The 25,315-nt window shown below is 37.0% G+C and overlaps 3 protein-coding genes across 5 annotated transcripts; 1 reads left to right on the plus strand and 2 right to left on the minus strand.

Annotated features, from left to right (window-relative positions):
* Positions 1-72: 72 nt before the first annotated feature.
* Positions 73-8,342, minus strand: LOC107471360 (uncharacterized). 2 transcript variants are annotated; one of them, XM_052255779.1, is made up of 18 exons: positions 7,934-8,342; positions 7,158-7,327; positions 6,881-7,030; positions 6,163-6,306; positions 5,396-5,456; positions 4,935-5,245; positions 4,207-4,338; positions 4,005-4,124; positions 3,248-3,334; positions 2,989-3,120; positions 2,717-2,840; positions 2,508-2,633; positions 2,185-2,319; positions 1,741-1,880; positions 1,476-1,616; positions 834-1,160; positions 518-703; positions 73-391 (listed from the first exon to the last, which is right to left on the minus strand). In XM_052255779.1, exons 1-17 carry the CDS (start codon positions 8,178-8,180, stop codon positions 620-622), a joined length of 2,631 nt encoding a protein of 876 aa, XP_052111739.1. In that variant the 5' UTR covers positions 8,181-8,342; the 3' UTR covers positions 73-391; positions 518-619. The 2 variants fall into 2 exon arrangements, with proteins under 2 accessions (XP_052111739.1, XP_015946299.1); XM_016090813.3 differs by having other exon boundaries at positions 75-391; positions 511-703.
* Positions 8,343-8,491: 149 nt separating this feature from the next.
* LOC107471362 (mediator of RNA polymerase II transcription subunit 27) lies at positions 8,492-11,644 on the plus strand. Of its 2 annotated transcripts, none has more exons than XM_016090819.3 (8): positions 8,492-8,824; positions 8,985-9,150; positions 9,603-10,050; positions 10,187-10,246; positions 10,338-10,406; positions 10,510-10,553; positions 10,646-10,841; positions 10,934-11,644. In XM_016090819.3, the coding sequence occupies exons 1-7, from the start codon at positions 8,533-8,535 to the stop codon at positions 10,818-10,820; spliced, it is 1,254 nt and encodes a 417-aa protein (XP_015946305.3). In that variant the 5' UTR covers positions 8,492-8,532; the 3' UTR covers positions 10,821-10,841; positions 10,934-11,644. The 2 variants fall into 2 exon arrangements, with proteins under 2 accessions (XP_015946305.3, XP_015946304.3); XM_016090818.3 differs by having other exon boundaries at positions 10,948-11,644.
* Positions 11,645-21,065: 9,421 nt separating this feature from the next.
* Positions 21,066-24,936, minus strand: LOC107471346 (receptor protein kinase TMK1). Its single transcript, XM_016090788.3, has 2 exons — positions 22,225-24,936; positions 21,066-21,881 (listed from the first exon to the last, which is right to left on the minus strand). Exons 1-2 carry the CDS (start codon positions 24,575-24,577, stop codon positions 21,373-21,375), a joined length of 2,862 nt encoding a protein of 953 aa, XP_015946274.1. The 5' UTR covers positions 24,578-24,936; the 3' UTR covers positions 21,066-21,372.
* Between the last annotated feature and the right edge of the window lie 379 nt (positions 24,937-25,315).

Consider the following 25,315-nt stretch of genomic DNA (forward strand, 5'->3'; position numbering starts at 1 on the left):
AAATACTGTTTTTTTTTTTAACCAAAGACAGAGATAAGGAGACTCGAACCCGCGACTTCTCCCGCGACTTCTAAATCAGTATGGAAAACTATGCCGTTTTTAAGTTATAAATATTTATAAATAATTACTAGCAGTCTAGAATAGCAAGAGATAATTAGTCAGATTGGGTATATACAGAAATGGGATTTTTTTTTCCCAGTATTCCACACGTATGCTACTCCCTAAACCCTAAACTGCTAGCATACCTCAAAATTGCTAACAAACCGAACTTTCGAAAAACTAAGGCAGTTGAATAGTTGATAGTGGCAAGCACGAACTCGGATTTCATAAAACTGATGCCAAAATTCCTCCGACAAAGTCTATCCTTAATCAGTTTCAATCTGGAGTTTCCCTGTAAAATCAAGACGAAAGGATTACACAAGCAATCCAAAAGGTTTAAAGAAAGAAGAGGATAAAGGAAACTAAGTCCGTTATGTTTATAACGTGAATACAAGTTATAGATTTATTTACCACAAACCATTTTCCAAATCCTTCTGCCTGCCATGAGGAGTATGTAACAAACTATTTGCAGCTTGAAAAAAAAAATCACATGAACCAGTTTCTCCCTCCAAAGCATCCTTTATCTCAATAAGATTTTTAGTCGATCATATCTGCATTTTATTTTATGCCTTTCTTCAATTGTCATACTTATCTTCTCGGATGACTGCATAAAGACAGAGAAAAAATAAGCAAGGAAGGACACCACTGGAGGGAGAGGGAAAAAATAGGAAAAGAAGAAAACTAAAACCAGCAATCAATAAGGATGCTCATCTTCATCAAAGTGTTATACATACCTGTAAAGAACTAACATTCTGTATAATGCTATCAACACCTTCCTTGCATGAAGACATTATCTGTTGCATCTTGGGATCCTTGTTTATCAACAGAAGTACTGAAGCAACAGCATTCACCCTAACCAACCAGTTATTGGGATGTCGAGTGCAATTATCAGATATTGGCCACAAACTACTTTCAGCTACAGCTGATCCCATTGTCTTTAACACTAGATTCAGAAGTTTATGACACCGATCAAACAAGAAAAAGCAAGGTAGGAGATAGTAATGGACAGTGGTTAATTGAGTAGAAGATTTGCACTGCTCATCATAATCTTCTGGAAGGCACTGTGGGACAGTAAAAGACATAATGAGCTAAATTAGATTCCATTATTATGCTCAAAAGTTTTGACATACAGTTTTGAAGAGCTTGTACAAAAAAGGCAAGGGTCGAAGGAAATGGAAAACAGAGATAAAAACAAATTGCGAATCCCTATTAAATAGGATAAGATACCATATCAGTCAGTCATGTATTTCAAAGATCTAAAAATTTTGACTTTTAAAACAAAAATAAGAAGCAACAAAATAAGGCAAGTGGCAACATCAAGTGACAACATCATCATATAATGTTTGATGGTCACAGGATTTTCGACAGCTACTCACTTGTGCAGCATCAATCAGATATTGGGAAAGATAAGTGCCTAGTGTGATAATACTTTGTTCAGAAAGTCTCGTTGGCTTGGAATCAACTGTAACAATCATTCTTAGGAGACAACAACTGTTATCCAGAGGAGGCTTTAGCAGCTGTAATAAAAAACTGCTATCAGAACTGAGTGAGCAAATACAAAACACCAGGAAACCATCAAAGGATAATAGGTTCTTAAGTAACAAAAATCAGTGTCACACACATATTAGTGTGTCAACTTACTATATGATCAATTATGACTTTCTCTATAATATTTAGAACAAGATAATTGCCTCCAATTTGTGCCATATATGAGCAGAGAAGAGTTGTCATTGACTTAATCGTTTGACAGAATATGTCACTCTTCAAACCAGAAGAACCTTCTGCAAAAGAAAGAGCAACATTGTTGATGCCATAAGATTTTGAACATTAGTTAAAAGATTGATAAGCATAGCTAATTCAATTATATACTACTAGATGACTGAATTACATTTTATTTCAGTATGGAAGTCAACATAAGCTATCAAGCATTGTTATAAAAAGATGTCAGTAAGTAAACATTTTTCACATTACAATGACTTTGCTAGCACAAACAAAAAATGTAAAATGATATATATATAAAACTAGTTTTCATACGTTAAACAAGAATATATGTTATCAAACGTTTTAAGTGAGTCTGTAAACTACCAGGAGAAACTTTAAAATGCAGGACCAAGGTGATGAAGATACTCAAGTGATCTGCAATTTTTATATGCCCTTCCCTATAGGCTGAATGAAGAATCTCAATGATACGGAATAACACAGACGGATCTAGTTCAGGACCTGCAATAAGCAAAAGAACAGCAAGTATCATCATAAGCTTTGACCCGAATCCTACAAAAGTCGCAATGGCTACATTGCAAATTAAAGGATGTAGTGAAGAAAAGAAATGGAAAAAATAATTGTTCACAGTTGGATTTTAAAATAATAAGAAATTGACCCTAAGTTTTAAACAGGGTTGGTGAGCTTACTTAAGCAACAACAAGCTATTGACTTTAAAATAGGCAAGTCCAGATGAGAGAGATAGTAAAGGCAACACAAAGAGAGCTCTTGACATTCTCTAGGAAGCCTCACAAAAGAACCGCAGCATTTCTTTCCTGCATGATGAAAAAGCATTGTGATTGGAAGTTAATAACTGTGGGTAGTGTATTACTGGTACTGATGGCAACAGCATGTTTACCTTCTTCTCCTTGACATGTGCAATAAAAATTTTGCAACTTGTCTTGGATGTCATCATACATGCAAGCAAGTGATGAGTTTGAAAAAGCACGTTGTCCTATATGAAGTTGAAGACGCAAAGCAACCTAGAGCGAACACTTAACAGTTTAGGGCCAATAAGTACTAAATTGGAAATTTCGGATCATAAATGCCATTACTACAGCATAATTAATCTCTATAATTTTGTCAAACTCAAGGATGAGAACTCATTTTCAAAATAAAAATAACGATTACCTCAGAGCAGGCTGGGTGATTATCTCCAAGCTGGATCAGCAAAAGAGGTAGCTCCGCAATCCAAGCCATTAAAGATTCTTGAAGTTTTAAATTTTCTGGATTGCTTGTCTCCAGAGAAAGCATGGCTTGGATCTGGAATTCAACCAAAAATAAAAGAGCAATACTTTAGAGAGATGCGTAGAATTGCCAACACAAAGATTGTCCTTGACCCAAGAATTCCAAATATTTCTCTCCGAGATAGAGACAAGGCTAAACTTACAGGAGTTAGCATGTCTTCGATTGCAGATAGACAGGCCAATTTCAATAAGGAACCCGGTTTGCTTTCCCTGAATATATACGTAAATGCCTGCAAGTTCCCATGAATTCCAATTTACAATAGAACACATGCAAACCTTTTATAAAAATATTAAAGGAGAGAGAGGTTGGGGGTGGAGGGAGAGGGAGGAAACCTACACTTGCTGTTACACATGTCAGCAGCAAGGAAGATCAAGGGGGGAATGGGAAAATTACTCCTTTTCAAATTATGAAAAGGAGAGGCAAGAAGAAAATGAGGTCCAGGGAGTAGGAGGAACCAAGTTTAAAGGAGTTTGTTTGAGGTGTATAAATAGAAAAAGGAGGGAGTAATTGGGAGGTTAGGAAAAAAGTAGAGTAAGAATTGGGGAGAGAATTGGGCTCTCAAATGCAAATATCGTTTCTGTTATTTCTTATACATACGCTCATATACACTAACATAATACAATTCTTCACATATTTCTGTATTCCACCGTCTTCTATTTCTATTCTCTTCTACTAATTCCTACTGCATTTGTATACTGCTTCTACCATAATTGTGTTTTACATCCTGTTATATCTGGGAGCTTTACGCTTAAATACGCGGAGTTAAAAAAAAAGACTTAAACATGGTACAGGAAAATAGGAAATCATAGAATTTAAATATTGAGAAACTCACTGTATTCAATAAATTGCTTCCAACATAAAAAAAAATTGATCTTCAGAATTCTAGTAGAAAGTCAAACCTGAAGAAGACGAGTTGTCCAATAGCTTGCCCCACGTGAAACAAATTTTGGAATAAAAGGAAGGAGCTGAATCAAACGCTTTTCCGAGACAGCATTATCAGATCGTGCACCTTCACATACCTGCATGCTAACAATTTCAGTCAAATTCAGTTGTAGAATGACCACTTTTCAAATTCATGAAACTTAGAATTATGTATTGAACCTGCCCAAGCAGTGCATGTTCCATAAACTCAAGAAATTTCTCCAACAAATCAGGAGGAAGACAGATCCATTCATTTAATTCAAAGAATATTTTTGCAACAGCCATGTTCAAGTCAACCAATCTATTGTTATCCTGGAAATCACAGTAAAGGAAAGAGTTAGTTTATTTGAAATTACAATTCCTGCTCCTTCCCATCTTATGCCTCAAACGGAAGGGGATTACTATTAAAACACACACACACACACACACACACACACACACAGAATAATATATAGGGAGAAAGTCTACATTTAATTTTTAAACGTATTTGGCCCCAAATCCCTAAGAGACCAAATATGAGTTCTAACTTCATATGTTCAATGCATATACATACAGGAAGAGGAATTCAAAACTGCATCATTTAGTTTCTGAATTAGTACTCATGAAGTTAGAAGGCTAGAATGCGTCAATTATATACAAACATATATTCCTCAAAAAGCAGACCAGTTGGAAGTTGGAACATTAGACTGGCCTTATCAAAGAGAGGTAAGAAGAAACTAGTAAATCCAATAAATGAACAACTAACTTACCAAAAAAGCACTACTTTGACAAATTAAATCAGGTTTACACTGAATGGGTTAAAAAACAGGAAACTATCTATTCTGAATAATTTTATTCTCTTTAAACGCCAATTTGACAACTAGTCTCGTCCTGCCAAATCTGAGGAAAACAAATTAAAGAATGTATACCTTTTCTGAAAGATGATGAGCTGGACTGAGGGGGAAGAGAGGAAATAATTTCTTCAACAGTATAGAAGAGATTTTAACATCCCACATAGCCCCATTAGGTTCACCTTCCATACTTGGAGATTCTGAATCTTTATCAGCCCCATAAACAAATGACCTGATTATAAGATCTATGCCATGAAGAATAGATAGCATACAGCCAAAAGACTTTCCTTCAATACTTGCCATAGCAGTAATCGATGGAGTAAATTCCAGGAAACTATTTATTAATAATGGCGCTATATCCCTCAATTTCTTTATGATATGGGAAAAACCTACACAAAAATGTAATGCATAGAACAGAACAGTCAAAAATTATAACTAATACAAGGCCCAACAAAACCTTTTAGACATTGGAAACTAAGCAAACTGATGTAACGCCAGTTAATTATTATCCTTTCAAAATCTGAAATGCGGTTTCATACCATTGGGGCTCCTAGGCATGTCATCATGAAAAGCATGCAATAATATTCGACCATTCTCATTCTGTTAAAAGAGAACACATCATAAATGAATTGGTAAAGCAAAAAAGCCAAAAATGACTCGCAAGAAACAAAGGCTGCATAAATCACAGCAAGAAAAACAAAGCAAGTAATTTGAGGAGTTTTTCCAAAAAGGTACCCACCAGCATCTGAAAAGCCAAGAATTTAGGATGTGTTTTGTTGTGATTTTTGTAGTAAAAAATTACCCTTTTCCATATTTGTGAAATTTTTGGAAAATAATCCAAATCTCAAAAAGAAGGAAGAAAATATTTTCATCTTTTCTATAGAAATTGGTAAGAGTAGCTTCTGAGAAAAATAAGATTTTACATTTACAATCGTATAAAACGGTTAAGTTGTAAAATGATCTTTTTAAGAATACGAAACAAACATATCACCCATGATACTCAGTTCATTTTAACAAATTTCAAGCTAGTAATATGTATCGTGATATGTGTAAAGATTGCATCAAAATGTACCACACTTTCAGAGTTGTCGATTCCAGTCGCATGTAATTTAATCAGTTAAAGAATAAAGTTGCAAGGAGAAAATGTCACGGATAGAGAAGAATTGCAAAAATGCCAAAAAGGTTTATGCCACATATAGATTAATACTAAAGCTCAGAAGCTTAGAAACAAGAATGATGCATTTACAATGTCATAGTTCATCCATGTCAAAAGGAATAGCCAGCATATTCACAGCATACAAGATACCTTATTAACCAAATTAGTTTCTCCTTTATTCCATGGCAAGAGTGACAAGCAGCGGATCAATCCAGCAAGGGCATCCTTTAGTTTTCCTCTGTCCTGGGAAAAGTACTGGTTCTTCCTTAGAATATCCTCATAATTCTGAAAAATCTGTTAACCATGACCAAGGTAACGTAAATTCTATGCCCCCATAATCCAGAAATAGGACAAAGACAATAACAAAATCAAATTCAGGAAAGGTTTGAACGAAAAAAGTACAAGAGTCAATAGGTAAATAAAACTGGAAAGGAATTAGATAAAGAGGTTATATTACAAAATCTAATTATTATAAGCCAAAGGAAGTACAAATGCAATGTAGTGTGCATTCTACAACCAATAAGAAAATTGTGGTGATGCTATCTTAAGCCAATTTCACAGTTTTTGCCAGCCGAATATGTCCAAATTCAATTAAAAGAACACTATGAATAATAAAAAAATTAGAATATGTTGAAAATAAAAGGAAATAAACACCAAAAATATTTTAATCTTTTGGCAGATTTGAGATCTAGCCACTAAACGAATTTCGATCAAATGACATGACATATTGAAGCATTAACTTATGTTTCTATTACTACTATATATTTATATTATACTATAATAATGGATGCTTCTTAAAACAAAATACATCCATATGAATCTCGTGTCAATCCCAGCATACTGTTAAAGAAATTTATTAATGATATACCTTTTCTGCAAAAGAAGCAAAGGAAGGAGGATAAAACAGGAGGACGAGGTCTAAGAAATCAAATGCCATGATCCGAATGTCAAATGAAAAATGTGTCATAGCATTAAAAATGTAAGCCATCAACAAAGAAACGATCAGCTCTTGATTATCCTACAAAACACCAAAAGAACCAAAGTATAAAATAAGGTGAATGCAATTCAAAAGACAGTAATATTTCATGTAATAAACTAATGACAATTCAGGAGAAAATTAATTTATCAAACAAATTAGACAGTACCTCTTTACACCCAGGTAAAATCACTGATTTAAAAAGATCATACAAAGTTTTTCGGACCACCTTATCATCATCACCAATACGCTCACGAAGTTTTTCAATGGCAGCATACTTATGCAACTTCATCTCTGTTGGAAACTTATTGAATAAATCCTTAATACCCACCAATGCATCTGTATTTTAAGGGGGAAGTAGAATATTAATATCAGTACATGAGAGCTACACAACCTAAACGAATATTCAAACATGGTCAAAGGAAACGGGCTCAAGGTTATTTTCAGAGGTTGAAGAAGTATACAGTATATTCGAAGGAGGATCGCCATCTCAAAGAGATAGTCAGTGTAACTTTTATAGGTTGAGTATCCAAAAATACAAAATAAACTGCCATCTTAATTTTCATTTTGGCAGGCGGTGGAATAATTGTAAATACAGTTACAGTGATTCAGGCTGATTTCATTTGAGGCTTAAAGCCTTAACCCAAACCAAACTCAACTTAGTTGATACTTGGATTTTAAAAACAACCATACCACGGGAACTTGGAAGTGACCATACCAATCCTATCAATGATTCTGGTTCAGGGTCCAGTTATAACTTCAATGTTCTTAGTTCATTCAATCTGTAACACTAGTCTATTACTCATAATAACACAATACACCTTACGATTGTGTAATTCATAGAATTATCCAAGTAGTTCATACAAAAGTCACGTTATCTGTTCTCCAAGGTGCAATATGCATTCGGCAGAGATTATTAAAACACATATCAAATGAGAAACATACCTCTCCGAACTTTGGCATTGTGATGAGATGTTTGCTGAAGTAGCTCTTTCAGAGTTAAACCTTTCTTGTTCACCGCTAAGCCGGCTTTATCCGCCGCTACACTCTGCTCCGGAAGAACAATCGCTTTAGATTTTATTTCCGTGTTCGTTGCATTCTTAGGCGGCGGCAGCTTCTTCCCAATCTTCCGCCGTATTTTCTTGAAGTCCACACCACGATGTTTCTTCGAGTTCGCTTTGGAACGAGTCATCTTAGGCTATTAACAAAGCAGAAGAAGAATCGAAACTAGTTCAGAAAACAGTTATGGAAGCTCAATGCATTCAGTTTCAGGTTTCAGCAGCAAACACCGTTCACCACTTCGCGCGACGACACAACAACGGAGGAGGAAGGTGATTATCAGCTAGGTATTTTATTTCAGCATTAGGACTAAAACGGCGCCGTTTTTAATCAAGTGACGGAGGGAAGTGATAAGTAATTGGGCCTAATGGGCTATTGAGCCCATAAGGATGGCCCATTAAGCCCAATCCTAGGTGTACGAAAGTACTACCGGAGAAGGATCCATGTTTTCTTTGTTGGGATGTGAAGCTCTGAAGACTGCGCAAATGCAACAGAGTCAGCAAGCCCCACCACACTCGACCTCTACTCCTCCTCCTGCTCCTCCGTCGTCCACTGGTGGCTCAGCGGCTGAGGCTCCGCCGAAGCAGGTGGCGCTCGCGATGGACAAGCTCGGAGAAGCCGAACGCATCATTGCCGACATCAGGATCGGCGCCGACCGAGTCCTCGAAGCTCTATTCGTCGCCGCCTCACAGCCTCACCACGGCACCAAGCCTCTTCAGCTCTTCCTCAAAGAAGATGCTTGTATGCGCCGCTACCTTCAGGACCTTCGATCCCTTGGTACTTATTTTGTTTTCCTTCTCCGTTTACTGCATTTTATTGAATCTTCGTTCCTTGCTATCTGGATTAGGGTTTTAGGAGTTTAGGATTTTAGGTTCTGCGTGATTTTTGTTCCTGAGCTTGCACGTGAGAGATTTAAGCTTGATTTTGATTTTGTTAGGGAAGGAGCTGGAGGAATCTGGAGTTCTCAGTGAATCAGTTCGGTCGCGAAAGGATTTTTGGGGATTGCATATGCCGCTGGTTTGTCCTGATGGTGCTATGGTTGCTTACGCTTGGAAACGACAGCTTGCAGGGCAAGCCGGTGCTTCCGCCGTGGACAGGACTAGGTTTGTTTTTATTTCTGCTGTAGAGAGGAATTTAATCTTTTGTAGTTCAGTTGGACGAATAATATGGAAAAGGAATGGAGTGAAAATCAATGGAATCAACCATCTAGTGTTTTGTTTTGAATTTTGTTGCATTATGTTAGAAAGAGAGAAAAGATTGAAGTAAATGCAGGGAATGATTGATTCATGCATACTCTAAGATAATGTGTGCAGTTTCAGTACAATTCAGCTTGACTAAGACACTAACTTTACTTTGTATTTTTATCCTTCCTCCCAGGGTTCTGTACAACATTTTATTGATTTTCTTCTTCAACTAGTGGAAGATAAATTAGCTTCTAATGTCTTCTTTATTCTGTTTTTTGTGTGTATTATGATTTATAATTATCGTACTCTTTTCCCAGTGCTGCTAACTCATGCTACATTGGCTGCTTACTTTGACTTTTGAATGACTTCAGGTTAGCTCTCAAGGCCTTCACTGATCAGAAGAGGCGTTTCTTCCCTCATCTTGATTATGGTCTTGAAACTAATGAATCAGCCTTGAAAAAACGTTGTGGATCAGTAGAAAGTACAGTGGATCCGAAGGAAGAAAGTAGTTTTCTTAAGATCCTGCCAGATGTTCTGAAATCAGTAGAAAAGGAAGTACCAAACTTGAAAATTTCAACTTTTGAGCGATTGGACTGGTTAAAAAGAGCTTCCACACTTACTTCTTCTACAAATGAGAATTCTTTGGAACATAATTATCCTGGTTCTAACAAGCTAAGGTTAGGATCACTGGGCAATGTTGCTGCTGAGAAAATTGCGGTGATCGAGATGTTGGTGCCATCAACATTCAGAGTTGTTATTGCCTTGCATCCTGCTGGTTCTACTGATCCTGATGCCGTTGCATTCTTTGCTCCAGAGGAGGTATACTAAGTAACAGTACTGTGACACTAATCAATATGACTTAAATAATGTTTAATGAAATTTTTGCATCCATGAATTCCAGTGTTGTGTCATTGCTTTAAGACCATGTTTATTTAAAACTGTACAACTTTTACAGAGCGGAAGCTATGTGCATGCCAGGGGGTTTTCAGTGCATCATGTATTTAGACATATCACGGTAATGATCTTTGTTGCTAACCAGTTCATGCATCCGTTTAACAACTCCTTGAAGTCATTCTTATTTTAGGTTTTTTGGTCTTCCATTGTAGGATTATGCAGCTACAGCTCTGCAATATTTTCTTGGGAACCAAGTTGAAGCGTCTCTGTATTGTCTTTTGGTATGGAAACTATTCTGCTTTTACAAATAATGAAATGCTTATTTTGGTTAGAAGCTGTTCATTCCTGCATGGTATAATTTGCTTTCTACCTTTTTTGTTGTAGCACTGGATTTGCAGCTACCAGACTCTGTTTTCAAGACCATGCAGGTTTCATTTGCATTTTCCAGAACATCTAGTTTTTCATATCTTGGTGTAGAATTACAAGCCTTTTGTTTTTGTTTTTTTTTCTTCTGGTGCAGCAAATGTTCCCGGCTACTTGCGGCAGATAAACAATCAGCTTTTCTGCTGCCTCCAGTGCTCCGTCCTTATTGGCAGTTTTCCTTATCAAAAATTTTGTCAACAATTTCCTCAAAAGACCATACTTCAGATATCACTCCTGCTTATCATGTTGGCTGCTTCTCCGAGGAATTATGATTGTGTACAGCATTGATTTAGGTAAGCTCAGCCCAATTATATTTGAAGCTACAAAGAGTAAGAGCTCCAATTTCATTGTTGTATTTCTATTTATTTTTTTAAAAATCTTTTAGATTCTGATCTTCAGGAAGCTGATCAGTGCTTGGCATATTGTATGAGCATCAAACGAGCAACAGCACCTATGAATCTATATCATATTAATTTAAAGACTAGGAATTTTTGGATCCAGAAATTTCCTAACCAGTTTGATCATTACCTCACGCAACCGGTTAGTACAAGACAGTTATGACCTTCATGAGTGCACGATGGAAATGCCAGCTGATTTTTCATTTTGGAAGTTCTTTTAGCTTAAGAAAATTATTACACTGTACGTTTAGGAATATATATATCTGCTTTAAGAATCATACTTCCTACTCTCCTGTCAAAAAAAGAAAAAAAAAAAAAGAATCATACTTCCTACTCAACTCTTACCTGCTCTGCATGTACTAGTTTCTCCGTCCAAAGATAAAGTTTAAGGGGGGCCAGTCTTTAGGATTGAACCGCTTGTACAGTTATATTGTGATGGATGCTATAAACATTCTTGTATAAGTCGATGATGTACTGGTTCTCTAAAGCCATCGCAGCAGAGCTTCATAGTTGTACACTACTACAAAATTAGCTTTTCTTTATTACATATTTCATCGTAGGAGTTGAATTAATTGTAATTAGTGAAAATTTTTCAAGTTTTGCTGCTTTAAGAACAGTTGCTATTGCCAAGTACTGTAAAATCATTGTTCGTAGATGTGGATTTTATGTTTATGTAGAATTTATTGCCGTTATACTTTTTTTTTCCCATGGTATCCTTCAATCCGACAGGCCATAATCCGTTACAGTACTGAACTCTATTTAAGGGTTTGTCGCTGGCCAATGGGTTGCTCTATGCATAAGGTGGGATTCGAACTTCCGACACTTACTTAAGCGGACTAGTGAGCTAACCACTAGATTAATCTAACTTGGTTTATTGCCGTTATACTTTATCATAGGTGTCTCAGTACTGGGTCGAAATCGAGTATTATTGTGTAATGCTTGAGGACAATACAATTGTAGAATAAATTTTTTGTTGGAAACAAGGAAAACCGCCCGGACCAAAACCCAACCTGACACCAAAACAACAATTCCTAGCTCTGACTATCCCAAGACTAGTTCCTTCCCTTTGGAAATTAAAACCCATTAACATTCCACAGAAAGAAAATAGCGAGAGAAATGGAACCAAGGAAGCTAAACTCTAGAACCTACCCCGCAGCCCATGTGACTGCCATATCTAATTAGTCTTCTTCAAGCTCAATGGTGGTGGTTTCTTCTTGCTATACTACGCACACAGGCTTACAAAAAATTGCCTTTTTCCAGGGAGTGAATTACTGGTCACGAAAAAATGTAATAAAGAAATATATTTAGTAGATTGTAGCAGAGACCAATCCTGCTTGTTCAATATGGGCAAAACTGATAACAAATGTTTGTATCTTATATTCGGTCAGCATATTCAATGAATCTTCCTGTGGTTCTCGGTTATGCAATTCATCGGATATAAGGATAAGTCAGAAACCAGCCACAGGATAAAGACGAATAAGTAAAGAGATCGAAGATAGATTCTAACGAGGAACCTGGGATTTTCTTGCTTGTCCGTTATAAATAGTCAATTTTCAGAATGGCAAGTGTTGCCTAGTTTGAAAGATCTGAAAGCCCCAAGTTGTACAAAATTATGTCATGCAAGTTATTGACCATGCATCCCTAATAAATAAGCTTTAGCTCTTTGGATAATTTTACCAAAGAAAAATAATACCATAGTGATCTATTAACTTTCCGACAATTGACTTAATTGATAAATTTGCATAATTGTCAAAAGTAACACTGATGGTGATTCGTGCGAAACAGCTGGGTACTTCAAAAGAATAAGAAATGGAGAAATGATAGTGTGATTGGTACTCGGTGCATCCAAAAGGATTGAAATTGAATTCCGACAAGATCGATGATGAATTCCACACAGAAACAAAAAGATAATTAGATAAAATAAATCAATAATTGCGTTCATTGATATATCTGTTATTCACCCAATTCATAAAATACGCACAGATAAAATTTGTCACGAGCAGGACTGATAAGCCAGCTGTCGACATGCGTGGCGCAAGCCGCAAGGTAATTAGTGTACAATAGAGATATTTGTTAATTAAAATTAAATGATAATTAAATTAATTAATTATTATTATTTATTTTTAATTTCAAATTCAATTCAAATAAACAATATATTGTATATATTGTACACTAATTATATTGGCTCTCCATACTTCTCCTTAAAATATTTAGCAACTATTTTTTCCCTTTAATTTTATGAGATTGAAATGCAAAATTTTATTTCAAAAGAATAATTTCTAAACTAATTGAGCTAATTAAATATGATGAACAACATCAACTTTTGCCTAGCTAAGAAAAACTCATGGTATGATCATGATAGGAAATTGTTATTTATTAATTGAAGCATATATCTCATGTACATGTACACACAATAATATTTTTTAGTTAGTTTCACTAATAGAACAGAATCAAGTGATAGTTCACGTTCTCCTACACCATGTTCATGTTCGTTAGGGAACTTGTATGTGTGGCATCTGAGTCTGGTGTATAATGATTTGAAGGGTTCCCAGTTCCCTTCTCATGAATTGACAGCTCCATGACGCTGCAATGAATTGAAGCTATGCCAATGCCACGTGAAATTAAAATCAGTAATCAATAATTAATAATAATCCACATCGAATACCAACATACTTGGCTGGCTTCTGTGCAAGCAAGCAAGGAGAGAGGGAACAAAGGGGCCCACAAAACTCTATATACTTATTGAACAATTTTATAATGTCTTTTATTTAGTATCTAATTTTTGTTTAATTTATTTTTTATAATAATTTTTAAATATTTAAATTTTTTAATTTTTATATTTTAAATTTAAATTAGTTATTTAATATTTTTTAGTAATTAAACAATAACTTGTAAATTACGTAATAAAGTGAATTTTATAGTGCTTATCAATTGTTGCTTAATTTTTGTCTAACTTATTTTTTGTGGTAAGTTTCAAATTTTTTAAAATAATTTATTTTTATATCTTTTAAATTAAATATTAATTTTTAATCATTTTTAATAGATAAACACTACATTTTAGACATCATAACATTCACCTCGTAATAAATCCTGTACTTAATATTCATTTGATAATGAGTTCAAATCTCTCCACATTATGTGTACATGGAGTTAAACACCAAAGTAGTTCCTAAGATTCACAAAATGCACCGATTTAGTCCCTAACTTTTCAATTACACTATTTATGTCCTTGACTTTGGAAAAAACGCACCTAATAAGTCCCTTCCCCCTTTTCCATCGAAACTCCTTCCCGGCAGTAATGATGTGGCAATTTTTTGCCATGCTAGAGCAACTAACAGTTACATGACGTGGCCATCAAAAGTTTGTAACCCAATGTGGTCCCTGAGCTCCTTTTTAACCTTAACTGCTTATAAAGGAGCGTATGACTTTTTCTTCTTTTTCTTCTTCCCTGTTTGTTTCATTGTGCTGGGTTTAACCATGGTTGGACGTGCAAATGAGGTAGACGGGGTTCTATTCGATCGATGACAAGGACGCCTAGTCGCAGCAGAGCCTCACGAGTGCCAAAGCACTGTGGGTGTGGAAAGCGCCCTGTGCTCCGATGGTCTGGAACGGAGACTCACCCAAACAAGCCGTTCTTCGGATGTTCGAATTATAATGTGAGTTTGAGTCTAAGAGATGTTGTTTCTGTTTTTTACTGCTCACAGTGTAGTAGAAAACGGTGGTGTGGATTTTTCCTATGGGCAGACGTTGTAGAAGATGATAATGACAATTTTGAAGAAGCTGCAGCATATAACAATGAAGAAATGAGCGTGAGTCTTGCTTTGAGGATTGGCAATTTGGAGACTGAATTAAAGAGCCAGAAATATGTAATACAAATGTTAGGATTGTTGGTTTTTTTTTCTGCTAGTTGTTGTACTAGTTGTGATTGAAAAAATGTATCAAGTGTGTATTGTTTTTGAATGAATGGGCAATCTTTGGATTATTGGTGTGGTCTGTGTAAATAGTTTACAAAGATAATAACGAAACTGAATAAATAGAACAGAACAAGTAAATTGATAAAACCATATTTTGATTATAACTAAGATATTGTCAAACACTGTCAATGGAGTAGCACCTGATAAACACCATAATACAGCACCAAAAAAGAATACAATAAGAGCTCCAAGTTTAAAGGTTTATAACTACCAAAAGTAAAAGTTAACCATTACAGTCTAGTTATGTGCTAGAATAACCATAAAAAATAAGGAAACAACTAGTGCCCAAATTTCATATGTAATGAATCAGACTTCAGTAGCCACAGCATCCAATTACTTAGTGGTTTTTTTTCTTGGTGGTTTAAACCCTGGAGTTGGAACAAACTTCAAAAAATTTGCCAACCTAAAAGACGTTGCTGCACTTGCTCCTTGCATGGGATCAACAGAAGCAGTTACTGGTGATGGTGAGTTCCTCCTTTTGGTTAGTAACTTATCTGGCCTTGTTGTTGGTGGTAGTGGTGGGGCCTGAGAAAAATTAGGAAACTAGTGTGAAAAATGAGCAATTAAAAAAATGTCAGAAACCATTATATACCATACATGTACCTTATCTTGTGTAACACCATAATTTGGTTGGGATAAGTCAATCTCAGTGGCAACCGGTGGTGGTGGAAGGTTGTCTGTAACCTCTACTTGAGCATGATTCTGGACAACTACACCAGGAGGAGCTTCATCTACTTGTGGTGCCACATTGGTGGTGTTCATAGCTTCAGCTGCAGGTGTACTCTCAGTTGGGACAGTTTTGGATTTGGTTACCGCAGCGGCAAGCTTATCGGCTCTTTTTTTTTTTTTTACATCTCCTCTTGGTGTGGCCCTTTATTCCACAGTATGTGCATGTGAACGGCTTCAGCTGTCTCTTAGAGTAACGGTTCCCTTAGGTTTCTTGTTTTCATTAGTACCCTCATCAGCATCCTTTCATCTCTTGGTTGTTAGTTTTCCAGGTTTACGTTTAATGTTAGGAGCTTAGGGCTGATTGTAGACTGATTTTTTCCATAGGAATTGGCCTGGGAAAAATTGATGTGATGTTCATATGTCTTCCTGTATAAGTCCATGGTGACCAAGGGATGACAGAAGTCCTCGGATCTATTGTTCACACATGCAAGAGCAGCACAAGCATGAACACAAGAAATGCCTATAGTGAATAAACCAAGAAATAATCACCTCCACAACAGCCAATATAATCAATGAAGTAAAGCGATTTATAATGAAGAAGAGAATAAAGTTGGTGCAAATAGGATAAAATATCACCTGTTAACATCCAGAATTGGCAGGTGCAAAGTCTCTTACCTAAATCGACAACCATGTTAGTTGGGCGTCCATGGACCTCAAATTTTTCATATTCTTCATCTCCAGTCCATATAGGAACCCAATTCTTTGATTTCTTGCAAACCTTTTCCAATTGGCTCTGAATAACAGGAGGTAGTTTTCCCACATGGTTGTTCAACTTTACTTTATTATTTGCAATTGATCGCATAACAAACATCCTTACCTCTTCAAGCAATATGATGATTGGCTTGCTCCTAGCCTCCATGATTCGTGCATTAAACACCTCACAGGCATTGTTGCAAATATTATCCAGCTTTGGCCTGTGGTTAAATTGAGACTTTGTCCATAAATGCCTTGGCCACTTGTTTAGGTATGTCCATGCCTCCTCATTGACCCTCTTTATTTTGTCCATGTTATCAATAAACTCTTGAAATGTGGTTGACTTAGCAGCATCCCAGAGGAGTCTCCTCAGCTCAAGATCTTTTCACTGTTTGTTAAAATTTTGCCATAGGTGCCATACACAGAAATGATGATAAACCTGTGGCATGACCTCTTCTACAGCAGAAATCAATTCCTGTTTATGACAAACACATGTAGCAGAAACCAAACTACTTAAGTAGGATCAACCAGTATGAAATATTCACATAATCAAGCAATATCCATGTCTTAAGGAACTACTTATCATAGAATGAACCAATCTCATACAGTACTATATAATCCAAACTAATTAAGTAGGATCAACCACTTCCACATATTTATGCAAACTTCAGTAAATTTATGTTAAATGGAGAATCATATAGTTTATAAAGTCCAAATAGGATCAACCAGTATGAAATATTCACACAATCAACCAATATCCAAGAATAAACCAACTACTTATAATAGAATGAACCAATCTCATACAATATCATGTAGTCCAGAAAATGAACAATTTAACACATGTGTAACTAAATGAATAACACAACAAGTTATATTTAGAATTTGGTTACCTTCTGCATGCCAGAAATGAAACACCATCTGTTTGCCTTATAGTCTCCTAAATTATCGTGGAGTAGCTCAAGAAACCACTTCCAGTTCTCCTTATTTTCAACATTGACTATAGCCCAGGCAATCACATATATGTGATGATTTGCATCTTGGGCTACAGCTGATAATATCTGGCCTTCAATCTGTGTCTTCAAAAATGCACCATCGAGTCCAATTAATGGGCGGCACCTTGATCAGAACCCGTTCTTGCAACCACTCAAGCAAACGTACATTTTTTTTAAAAATGACTTGTTCATCAAGCAATGGAATCACCCCAATTTTTACAGGGGATCCGGGATTCGTTTTTAGAAGCGTTTCAGCATAATCCCTTAACAAGGCATACTGTGCCTTCTCATCGCCATAAACAACATTCCTTGCATCAGCTAAGGCTCTAGCTATTGAGTTTCTATGCAGAATTAGATCACATTTCGACCTAAAGTACACTGCAGCCTCACATTGCTTGAAATTAGGATACTTTCTAACCCCTTTATCTGCCAGCAACAGTTCTCATGATCTCTTGAAGCATACACAACCCATGAGCACTCTTCCACTTGACAAACTGCCCTACACCTGATATTATCATTCTTAACGAACTTAATCCCCCTTCCCTCCTGAATGGTAAAATCTCTCACAGCCTTCCTGAATTCTTGTTTGGTATTGAACTTCATGTCCACTTGAAGTTGCAGCTCACCAAACCTCTAGCCCCCTTAGAAGATGGGAAATTCATCTGAATCTCCATCAGATTCCAGCTCCTTCTCAGAATTAGGGGGAGTTTTCATCTCCTCCGAGTGTCAAGAGTTGGCTCCATCAGATTCTACACCAAGGTCGAGAGCTTCATACCAAATTCCTTCACCTGGATTTTCTACGAAACCTAGGTCCACCTCTACATCTGATAAATCCTCAACTATTGCATCATCATCTTGCATTATATTATCTTTTCATATCTTCTCCTTCCCTTTAGCCATGCCTGCCTTCTTTTGAACCTTTTTGACCTCTTTTCTAATTGATTTTGAAACTCTTGCAACCAATTCTTCATCATTGCTAAAGCTGGCCTCTTGCACTGGGACATAAGATGTATTCTCTGAGCTGCCATCATCACTTGTTGATTCATTGACAATTAAATCTACATGAAGAGGTTGCTTGTCTTTGTTAGTACTCCTCCCCTTTGCCTGAGATCTTGTTATTCTTTTAGGTGGTTTAAATTTGGGTTTGGGTTTGAAAGTGAAGTTGGACTTGGACTTTGATTGAGTTTTGTTGGGCTTCAGAAGGTTCTTGGGTTTTGGAGTTGGCTTGTGATTATACTTTGGAGTTATCAGGTTCATCCATGGGGTTGGGCTCTTCATTGGTAGGATTTGTAGTGAGGGGGTCAGCAGCATGATGGTTTGGATTGAAAGTTGCAGTAGAAGAAATTGTGTTTGCAGTTGAGAGGTTTGGAGTTGAGTTTGTAGTTGATTTGTCATCTGGGATTTGATTTGAGCTATCCACAGGTGTTTCCTTGTTAGTCTGTAAATCACCATGGAAAACCTCTTCTGCTTCATAATCAAGTAACATCACAACCCCTTTTCCATCCATCAGTTCAGGTGTGGAAACTCCATGTTTAAAATACACATCAACTACTTCATCATTCCTCTCTGCATGGAAGCACATCTCCTTAGTTCATCATCACTGGTCAGAACTGTCAGTCCCACCTCCAAGCTCCTTCCGGGAACCAGCCACCAGCACTCAACTATCTTGTCATACCCCAACTCCTTGAAATAGTTTCTCACGAAAAAACATCTAGGGTATCCTCATCTAAATCCCCTAAACAACTTCTATTGTTAGGTGAGTAAAGCAATTTTCCATCATCATTCTTCTTAAACGTCCCACCATGGTGGAACATGATATCAAGCAATTTTTTCATCTACAGTGAAAAACAGGTATAACAATTTATCTAACATATGCTACTGATAATAAAATCAACAAACTACAGTACAAAATAATCCAATATTATTTAAAAACAGATACTTCATCACATTGCCATTATAAAAACACCCTCATTTCCTGTGTGAAAACAGAACATTCACAAAATTCAAACCCACACCATCCAATACCCTAAACCCTACCTACTAATATAGCATTCAATGATTTTTTCATCAACCAACACAAAATTTCCAACTCAAACTCACAACAATGGATACCTTAACACTATAAAAGATAAATAAAAAATATTTTATTCACTGCATGCCTACCTCTGTGTCAGGGGATTCATGAGGAAACTTTGCTCCTTCCTTCTCCGATTTTGAACGACCGATGAGCACGTTTTGACCCTTTCTAATTTGCGTCACCACAAAAATCTCAGCAGTACTTGCGAAACCCAAGGTATGGAGCTTTCAGTTCGAACGTGATGAAGAAGATGAAGTGGCGAAATAATCTCTTTGAATATGGGGGTTATAAGTTTTGGTAACTCCTTCGTTCTTGAAGCGGCATCATTTTCATTATTTAGCGCCAAATTCTAATACGACGCTATTTTTCATAGTCCAGCATGGCAAAAAATTGTCACATCATTATCGTTGGGAAGGAGTTTCGACGAAAAACGGAGAAGGGACTGACTAGATACATTTTTTTAATTGAAAAGTCAGAAATTAAATCAGTGTATTTTGTGAATCTCAAAGACTACTTTATTATTTAACTGTACATGATCACAAAACGGGGAGTGAGGAATCCATTACGTTACTGTCGCTGAGAGTGACTAAGACACGGTGTTACCAAAATACCAACTACGTTGTCACACTAGTAAAAGTAGATTTTGGTCAAAAGATTTTCACATTTGAATGTTCTTATTAACATATGGTGTAAGGAATATGCGACGCGTGTCCAATATATTTTAGTGTTAATAGTTTCTTCGTATCAAGTTCATTGAACAATTCATTTTCATTGATATTTTTCAGTTTATGGCAAATTAAATGGAAATTAGTGGCAGAGAAAAAAAATTTGTATACAAGTAAATGTAAATGACGTAGAGGATTAGCTGGGTTCTTTTTTTAGTTGAGGTTAAGTCAACTATACAATTAATATTACGCATAATAGTTTTGTTGGACTCTATAAATTTTATGTACTTGCGGATAAGGGTTTTACTACAAATTGGAGCACCGAAACGATCATTTTATTTCGTCACCAAACTTCATTACATTGAAACCGAACAAATAACGCAAATATTCTCACCCTTAGATAAATAGGAAAATATGTATAAAAAAATAAGGTTTTTAATTCTAAAAATTATTTTTGTTCATATTTAACCGAGAAAAAAGATGCTCTTATATTTTTATTGCGGTTGCAAAGTATCAAAAGCTATTATGCATAGACACTAATACAAAAAAAATGCTCTTAAATTTTTGTTGCGGTAGTATCAAAAGCTATTATGCATAGACACTAATACAAAGTACCATATTAGATATATGAAAACACAAATTTAAAATTTTATAAGACATTTAACACAAAAAACATTCATTTAGAACAAATATCAATAAATATTGTATCCAAAATATGATCGACAATACCCAACAAATCAAGAAAGTGTCCGCAACAGTAGTTCAAAAGCGACACCATCAAAGAGTATGTTAACAATATACTTGTTTCTGTGTGCCTTATCTCATTCATCGACACATAATTGTATGTAATAATCTAAAATGCAAATATGTCCTTATCAGTTTAGAAAAAATCGAAAAATAAGAAAAAAAAAGTCGAAATAAAAATAAAAAACTAAAAATAACAAGAGCAGGCAGCTGGCAGAACCAAAAACAAAGATTACATCTAAAACTTTGAAATGTAAATGGATGAACAAGTAGCAAGCATTCTCATTGATCGTGCCTCACTATCTACAATCATTAACACTTAAATGTCACAGTTGAAAATAGTACAAATATTAAAGCATACAAATGAGATTTCAAGAGCATATGAAATCTCAAACTTACCCATATTACACCACAGATGTTACACATTTTTTGCAAGGCTTTCTTTGAGATAGAAAAAAAAGCATGATTATCTACACCTATTGAAAATTAAAAATAAAAAAGGAGGGAAAAGAAGGTACAATCAAGAAAGTAACGAACCATATTGTTTCACTTTCATCTACCATCAGCTGAAGTAAAAGAATCTGCAAATCCAGTAGGCCTTGCTGGGATACTACTCTTGCTGTCTTCCAAGTCCATATAACTCAAGTCCTTTCCTTCTGCTTCCTGCCAGTCCTTCACCATCTGGTTAAGAGGAAGGCTATAATCAATGCCGGAATATTCCTCTGTGTCATCATCAAATGGTTTCCATTTTTCAACGAGTGGCGCCAGAACATTCACAGCATGACCCATATCAGGCCGTTGGCTTGGTTCTCTGGCAGTGCAGTGTCCAACTAACTCGGCAATGACGCAGATGGTCTCGAACGTTTCTTCTTTTATGTCAAGGGATTGATCAATGGCAGCCCTTAGTTTCTTCTTGTCTGATTTTATATGCCAGAACCATGCTGCCAAGTATTGGCTTTCCTCAGATCTACCCTCATCAAGTGCCATCAATCCCGTCAACAGCTCCATTAGCACAACCCCAAAGCTGAAAACATCTGCTTTGGTAGTGATTTTTCCCGTCACTGAAATATATTGAAAGATAAAGATTAGTATAATATTGACTGATTTTCTTCAATCATTTTGGATGAGACACCACATCCCACTATTATTCCATGCATATAATGAGGTATAATCAAACATACTCGAAAAAAGTTACATTGAAGAAAGTAAATACCCATAGAATAAGTTGACTTACCAACAGAACTAAACCTTAATTCCAAAACAATAAAGCAATCCCAAAACTACAAGCTTAAAGGCTACCAATCTAGAGATATTAAGTATCCTATATTAAAGAAGTTGGTGATTAAATATTTAAATAAAGAGTATATGTAATTTCTTCAAGAACTAGTGAAAAAAAAAAATCACCTGCATATTCTGGCGCCAAGTATCCGAAAGTCCCTGCAAGCCGGGTCACTACAGACTTTTCACCTTCAGGAGCAAGTTTTACCAATCCAAAATCTGATATTTTTGCTCTGAAATCATCAGCAAGCAAAATATTCGATGACTTAAGATCTCTGTGAATGAAGCTTTGGTGGGCCATAGAATGAAGGTACTCCAGTCCTCTAGCAACATCCAGGGCAATATTGAGCCTCCTCTTCCAAGAGAGTGGCTCCATTCCAAAACTCTTCCAATGGAAAAGATGCTTACTTAGTGCACCTTGAGGCATATACTCATAAACTAGAATTCTCTCATTCCCTTCAATGGAATAACCCAAAAGAGACACTAGATGCCGGTGTCTAACTTTTGATAGAACTGCAATTTCAGCCTGGAATTCATCTAACGCTTTGCTACTAATCACACCAGCTTCCATTCGCTTCACTGCAATTTTTGTGCCATCATCCAATTCTCCCTTATAAACAACACCAAACCCACCACGACCAAGCTCGTTCTCAGAGGCAAAATTCTTGGTCACATTTCGTAGAACCTGAACAGAGATCACAAGATTGCCAGCTTCAATGACATGAGAATCCCCAATGCCGCTGCTGTTTCGACTCCCAGACCCACTCCCTGTTAGAGTTGAGATACTTCCATTGGTATTATTAGCAACAGCAATCTTTACAATACGATCCGAATCAGATGGATCTCTTGGGTGAATCACCAGTGAACTAGGAGCCAATAAAGCATCCTTCCTTCTTCTCCTGAAACAATACACATAAATTGGAATGAGCAGAAAAGCTGCAGCCGCCACACCCGCAATGGGAGCAACAATAGTAACCAACGCTTTGCCTTTGGATTTCTTTGCTTCATTAGAACTACTTGGATTGTTATTGGAGTGTGCGGGTGTAGACCCCGTTGAAGGCTCATCATTCCCAGATCCGGTCGACGGATTATTGTTCCCAGATGAAGGAGCTTGGGAGTGTGGATCCAACAGAGGATTCCCAACCGTCACAAGTTTCACTCCAGGGCGAAACTTGGGCATTGGACCGGATATGTTATTGTCACTCAGATCCAACAACGAAAGAGACGACAAGTTAGTCCAATTACTAGGTACCACACCACCAATATGGTTACCACCCAACCTAATTTCAGCAAGAGAACCCAAGTTTGCAACAGAAGGACTCAACGTCCCATTAAGCTTAAAATTTGGCAAATTAATCATAGAAACCTTGCCATTAGTATCACACTTGATTCCCAACCATGGACCTGAACAAGGGTCATTACGAGTCCAAGAATCCACCAGATTAGAAGGGTAATTCAACCCACCAAGAAATTGCAAGAGTGCCATGACCTCAAAGGAGCATGGAATCCCAGGCTTGTCTTGACAAAAATCATTGTTATCAAAAGTAGCATTAACAGCTTTGAAATCAGGGATAGGACCCATCAAATGGTTATTGTTCAAATCAAGAGTGTCCAATTTCATGTTACCTAATGCATCAGGTACAAGCCCAACTAGCTGGTTTCCGTTGAGATTAAGATCCTTCAACGAATCCAAGTCTCCAATGTTCTCCGGAATCGACCCACTGAACTTGTTTCCATGAAGCCACAAACTTGTCAGTGAAACCATAGTGGAAACCACATCAATTGTCCCAGTAAGCCCCTCACCCTGCTGGTTGTTCAGCCACAGAACCTGCAATACGGTGCCGTTTAGTGTCGCCGGCAACTCTCCGGTCAAATTGTTGTCGGAAAGTTTCAGGAACGAGAGAGAGTTCATCTTCCCCAGAAAATCCGGCAAGGAACCCACCAAATTGCAACTCATACAAGAGAGATTGGTCAACTGAGTCGAACCCTGAAGACTCGGCGGGAGACTCCAGCCACCATTAGTAGCATTTAGGTTGTTGTGATCCAACGCAAGAACCTCCAAGCTATCGAGACCGTCGAAGCAATCTGATGGTAGAGAATCGAAGTTGTTGTAGTCCAAGAACAAGTACTTGAGGTCCTTCAAACCCTTGAAAGACGGTAAAGGACCGTTGAGACGGTTATTCTGGAGGCCAACGTTGGTGAGTGCGGTGAGTTGGTTGAAGGTGGTAGGCAAGGGACCAGAGAGGTTGAGATTCTTGGCTTGAATCTGAGCAACTCTGTTTCCGTCGCAGAAGATGTAGTCCCAGCGAGGAGTGCCGCATGGGTCGCCGCCATCTTCGGGCCATGGAAGGAGCTTAGGGTCGTCAAGTCCTTTTCGGAACTGGTGGAGGATGCTAACGTCGTTGGGGTCGGTTTCGGCGAGGATATGGCGGACAGCGAGGAGGAAGAGGGAGAGGAAGAGAGAGAAGGCGGTGGACATGGCGGCGATGAGTGAGGTTCATGAGGTTGAGAGAGAGTGCAGAGGAGGTGTTTGATGAAATGACACTGAGAAAGTAGTCATGTTATTATGGAAAGTTAGAAAGAAGAAGAGAAAGGTGGTTAGTGATGAGTGAAACTGATGAGGGAGGGGTGTAAAGACAAAAGAGGGAATTATTGAATAAAGTGTGTGTGAGAGAGAGAGAGAGGGTTTTTCCTTCTTTCTTTTTGTGGCTTTTGAGAGTGGGGGAAACAATTCTCAGATTCCAAATTCGTACTTCCCGTTCCTGTTGTTCTCTCTGTCTCTCTCTCTCCCCTCCTCCTCCTCCTTCTTCTTCTGCTACGGTGAATTGCTTTCTCATCTCTCACAATATTGCCACGCCACGTCGCCACCTTATATCATTATTTTTATGGTTTTTTTTTTTGTTTTGTATCACAAACAATAATAATAAAATAATATGTGTCATTATTCAGCCTGCCAGCTGCAAGGGCCGGGACGCCGGGAGGGATTTAATTTTCATTTCAAATTTTTTATTTTAGCTTCTAATTATAATAATAAGAGAAATTTTATAGATTTTTAAAATTTAACGTTGACACAACACAAGCCTGTCATGCTCAAACCGATGACTATGAATTTTAATTACCTTTCTTTTTTGCTCTTGGTCATTACTTTCTCTGAAATATAAATGCAGCACCTTAATATGATGATGATTGTCATACTTGTACTCTTGTAGTAGTCGCG

Source organism: Arachis duranensis, chromosome 10, assembly GCF_000817695.3.
Source record: "Arachis duranensis cultivar V14167 chromosome 10, aradu.V14167.gnm2.J7QH, whole genome shotgun sequence".
Classification (NCBI taxonomy): Eukaryota; Viridiplantae; Streptophyta; class Magnoliopsida; order Fabales; family Fabaceae; genus Arachis; species Arachis duranensis.

Bases quoted from the DNA above. Each gene is read 5' to 3' on its own strand.
- LOC107471360 (XM_052255779.1), bottom strand. From the start codon at position 8,180: ATGACTCGTTCCAAAGCGAACTCGAAGAAACATCGTGGTGTGGACTTC. The intron at 3,335-4,004 runs GTTTGACTTTCT...GGGAACTTGCAG, and splicing joins GGACAACTCGTCTTCTTCAG to GCATTTACGTATATATTCAG. The intron at 1,881-2,184 runs GTAGTTTACAGA...TTTCTTTTGCAG, and splicing joins GCATTTTAAAGTTTCTCCTG to AAGGTTCTTCTGGTTTGAAG.
- LOC107471362 (XM_016090819.3), top strand. From the start codon at position 8,533: ATGCAACAGAGTCAGCAAGCCCCACCACACTCGACCTCTACTCCTCCT. The intron at 8,825-8,984 runs GTACTTATTTTG...TGATTTTGTTAG, and splicing joins TCAGGACCTTCGATCCCTTG to GGAAGGAGCTGGAGGAATCT. The intron at 10,554-10,645 runs GTTTCATTTGCA...CTTCTGGTGCAG, and splicing joins CTGTTTTCAAGACCATGCAG to CAAATGTTCCCGGCTACTTG.
- LOC107471346 (XM_016090788.3), bottom strand. From the start codon at position 24,577: ATGTCCACCGCCTTCTCTCTCTTCCTCTCCCTCTTCCTCCTCGCTGTC. The intron at 21,882-22,224 runs GTGATTTTTTTT...AATATATTTCAG, and splicing joins CTTGGCGCCAGAATATGCAG to TGACGGGAAAAATCACTACC.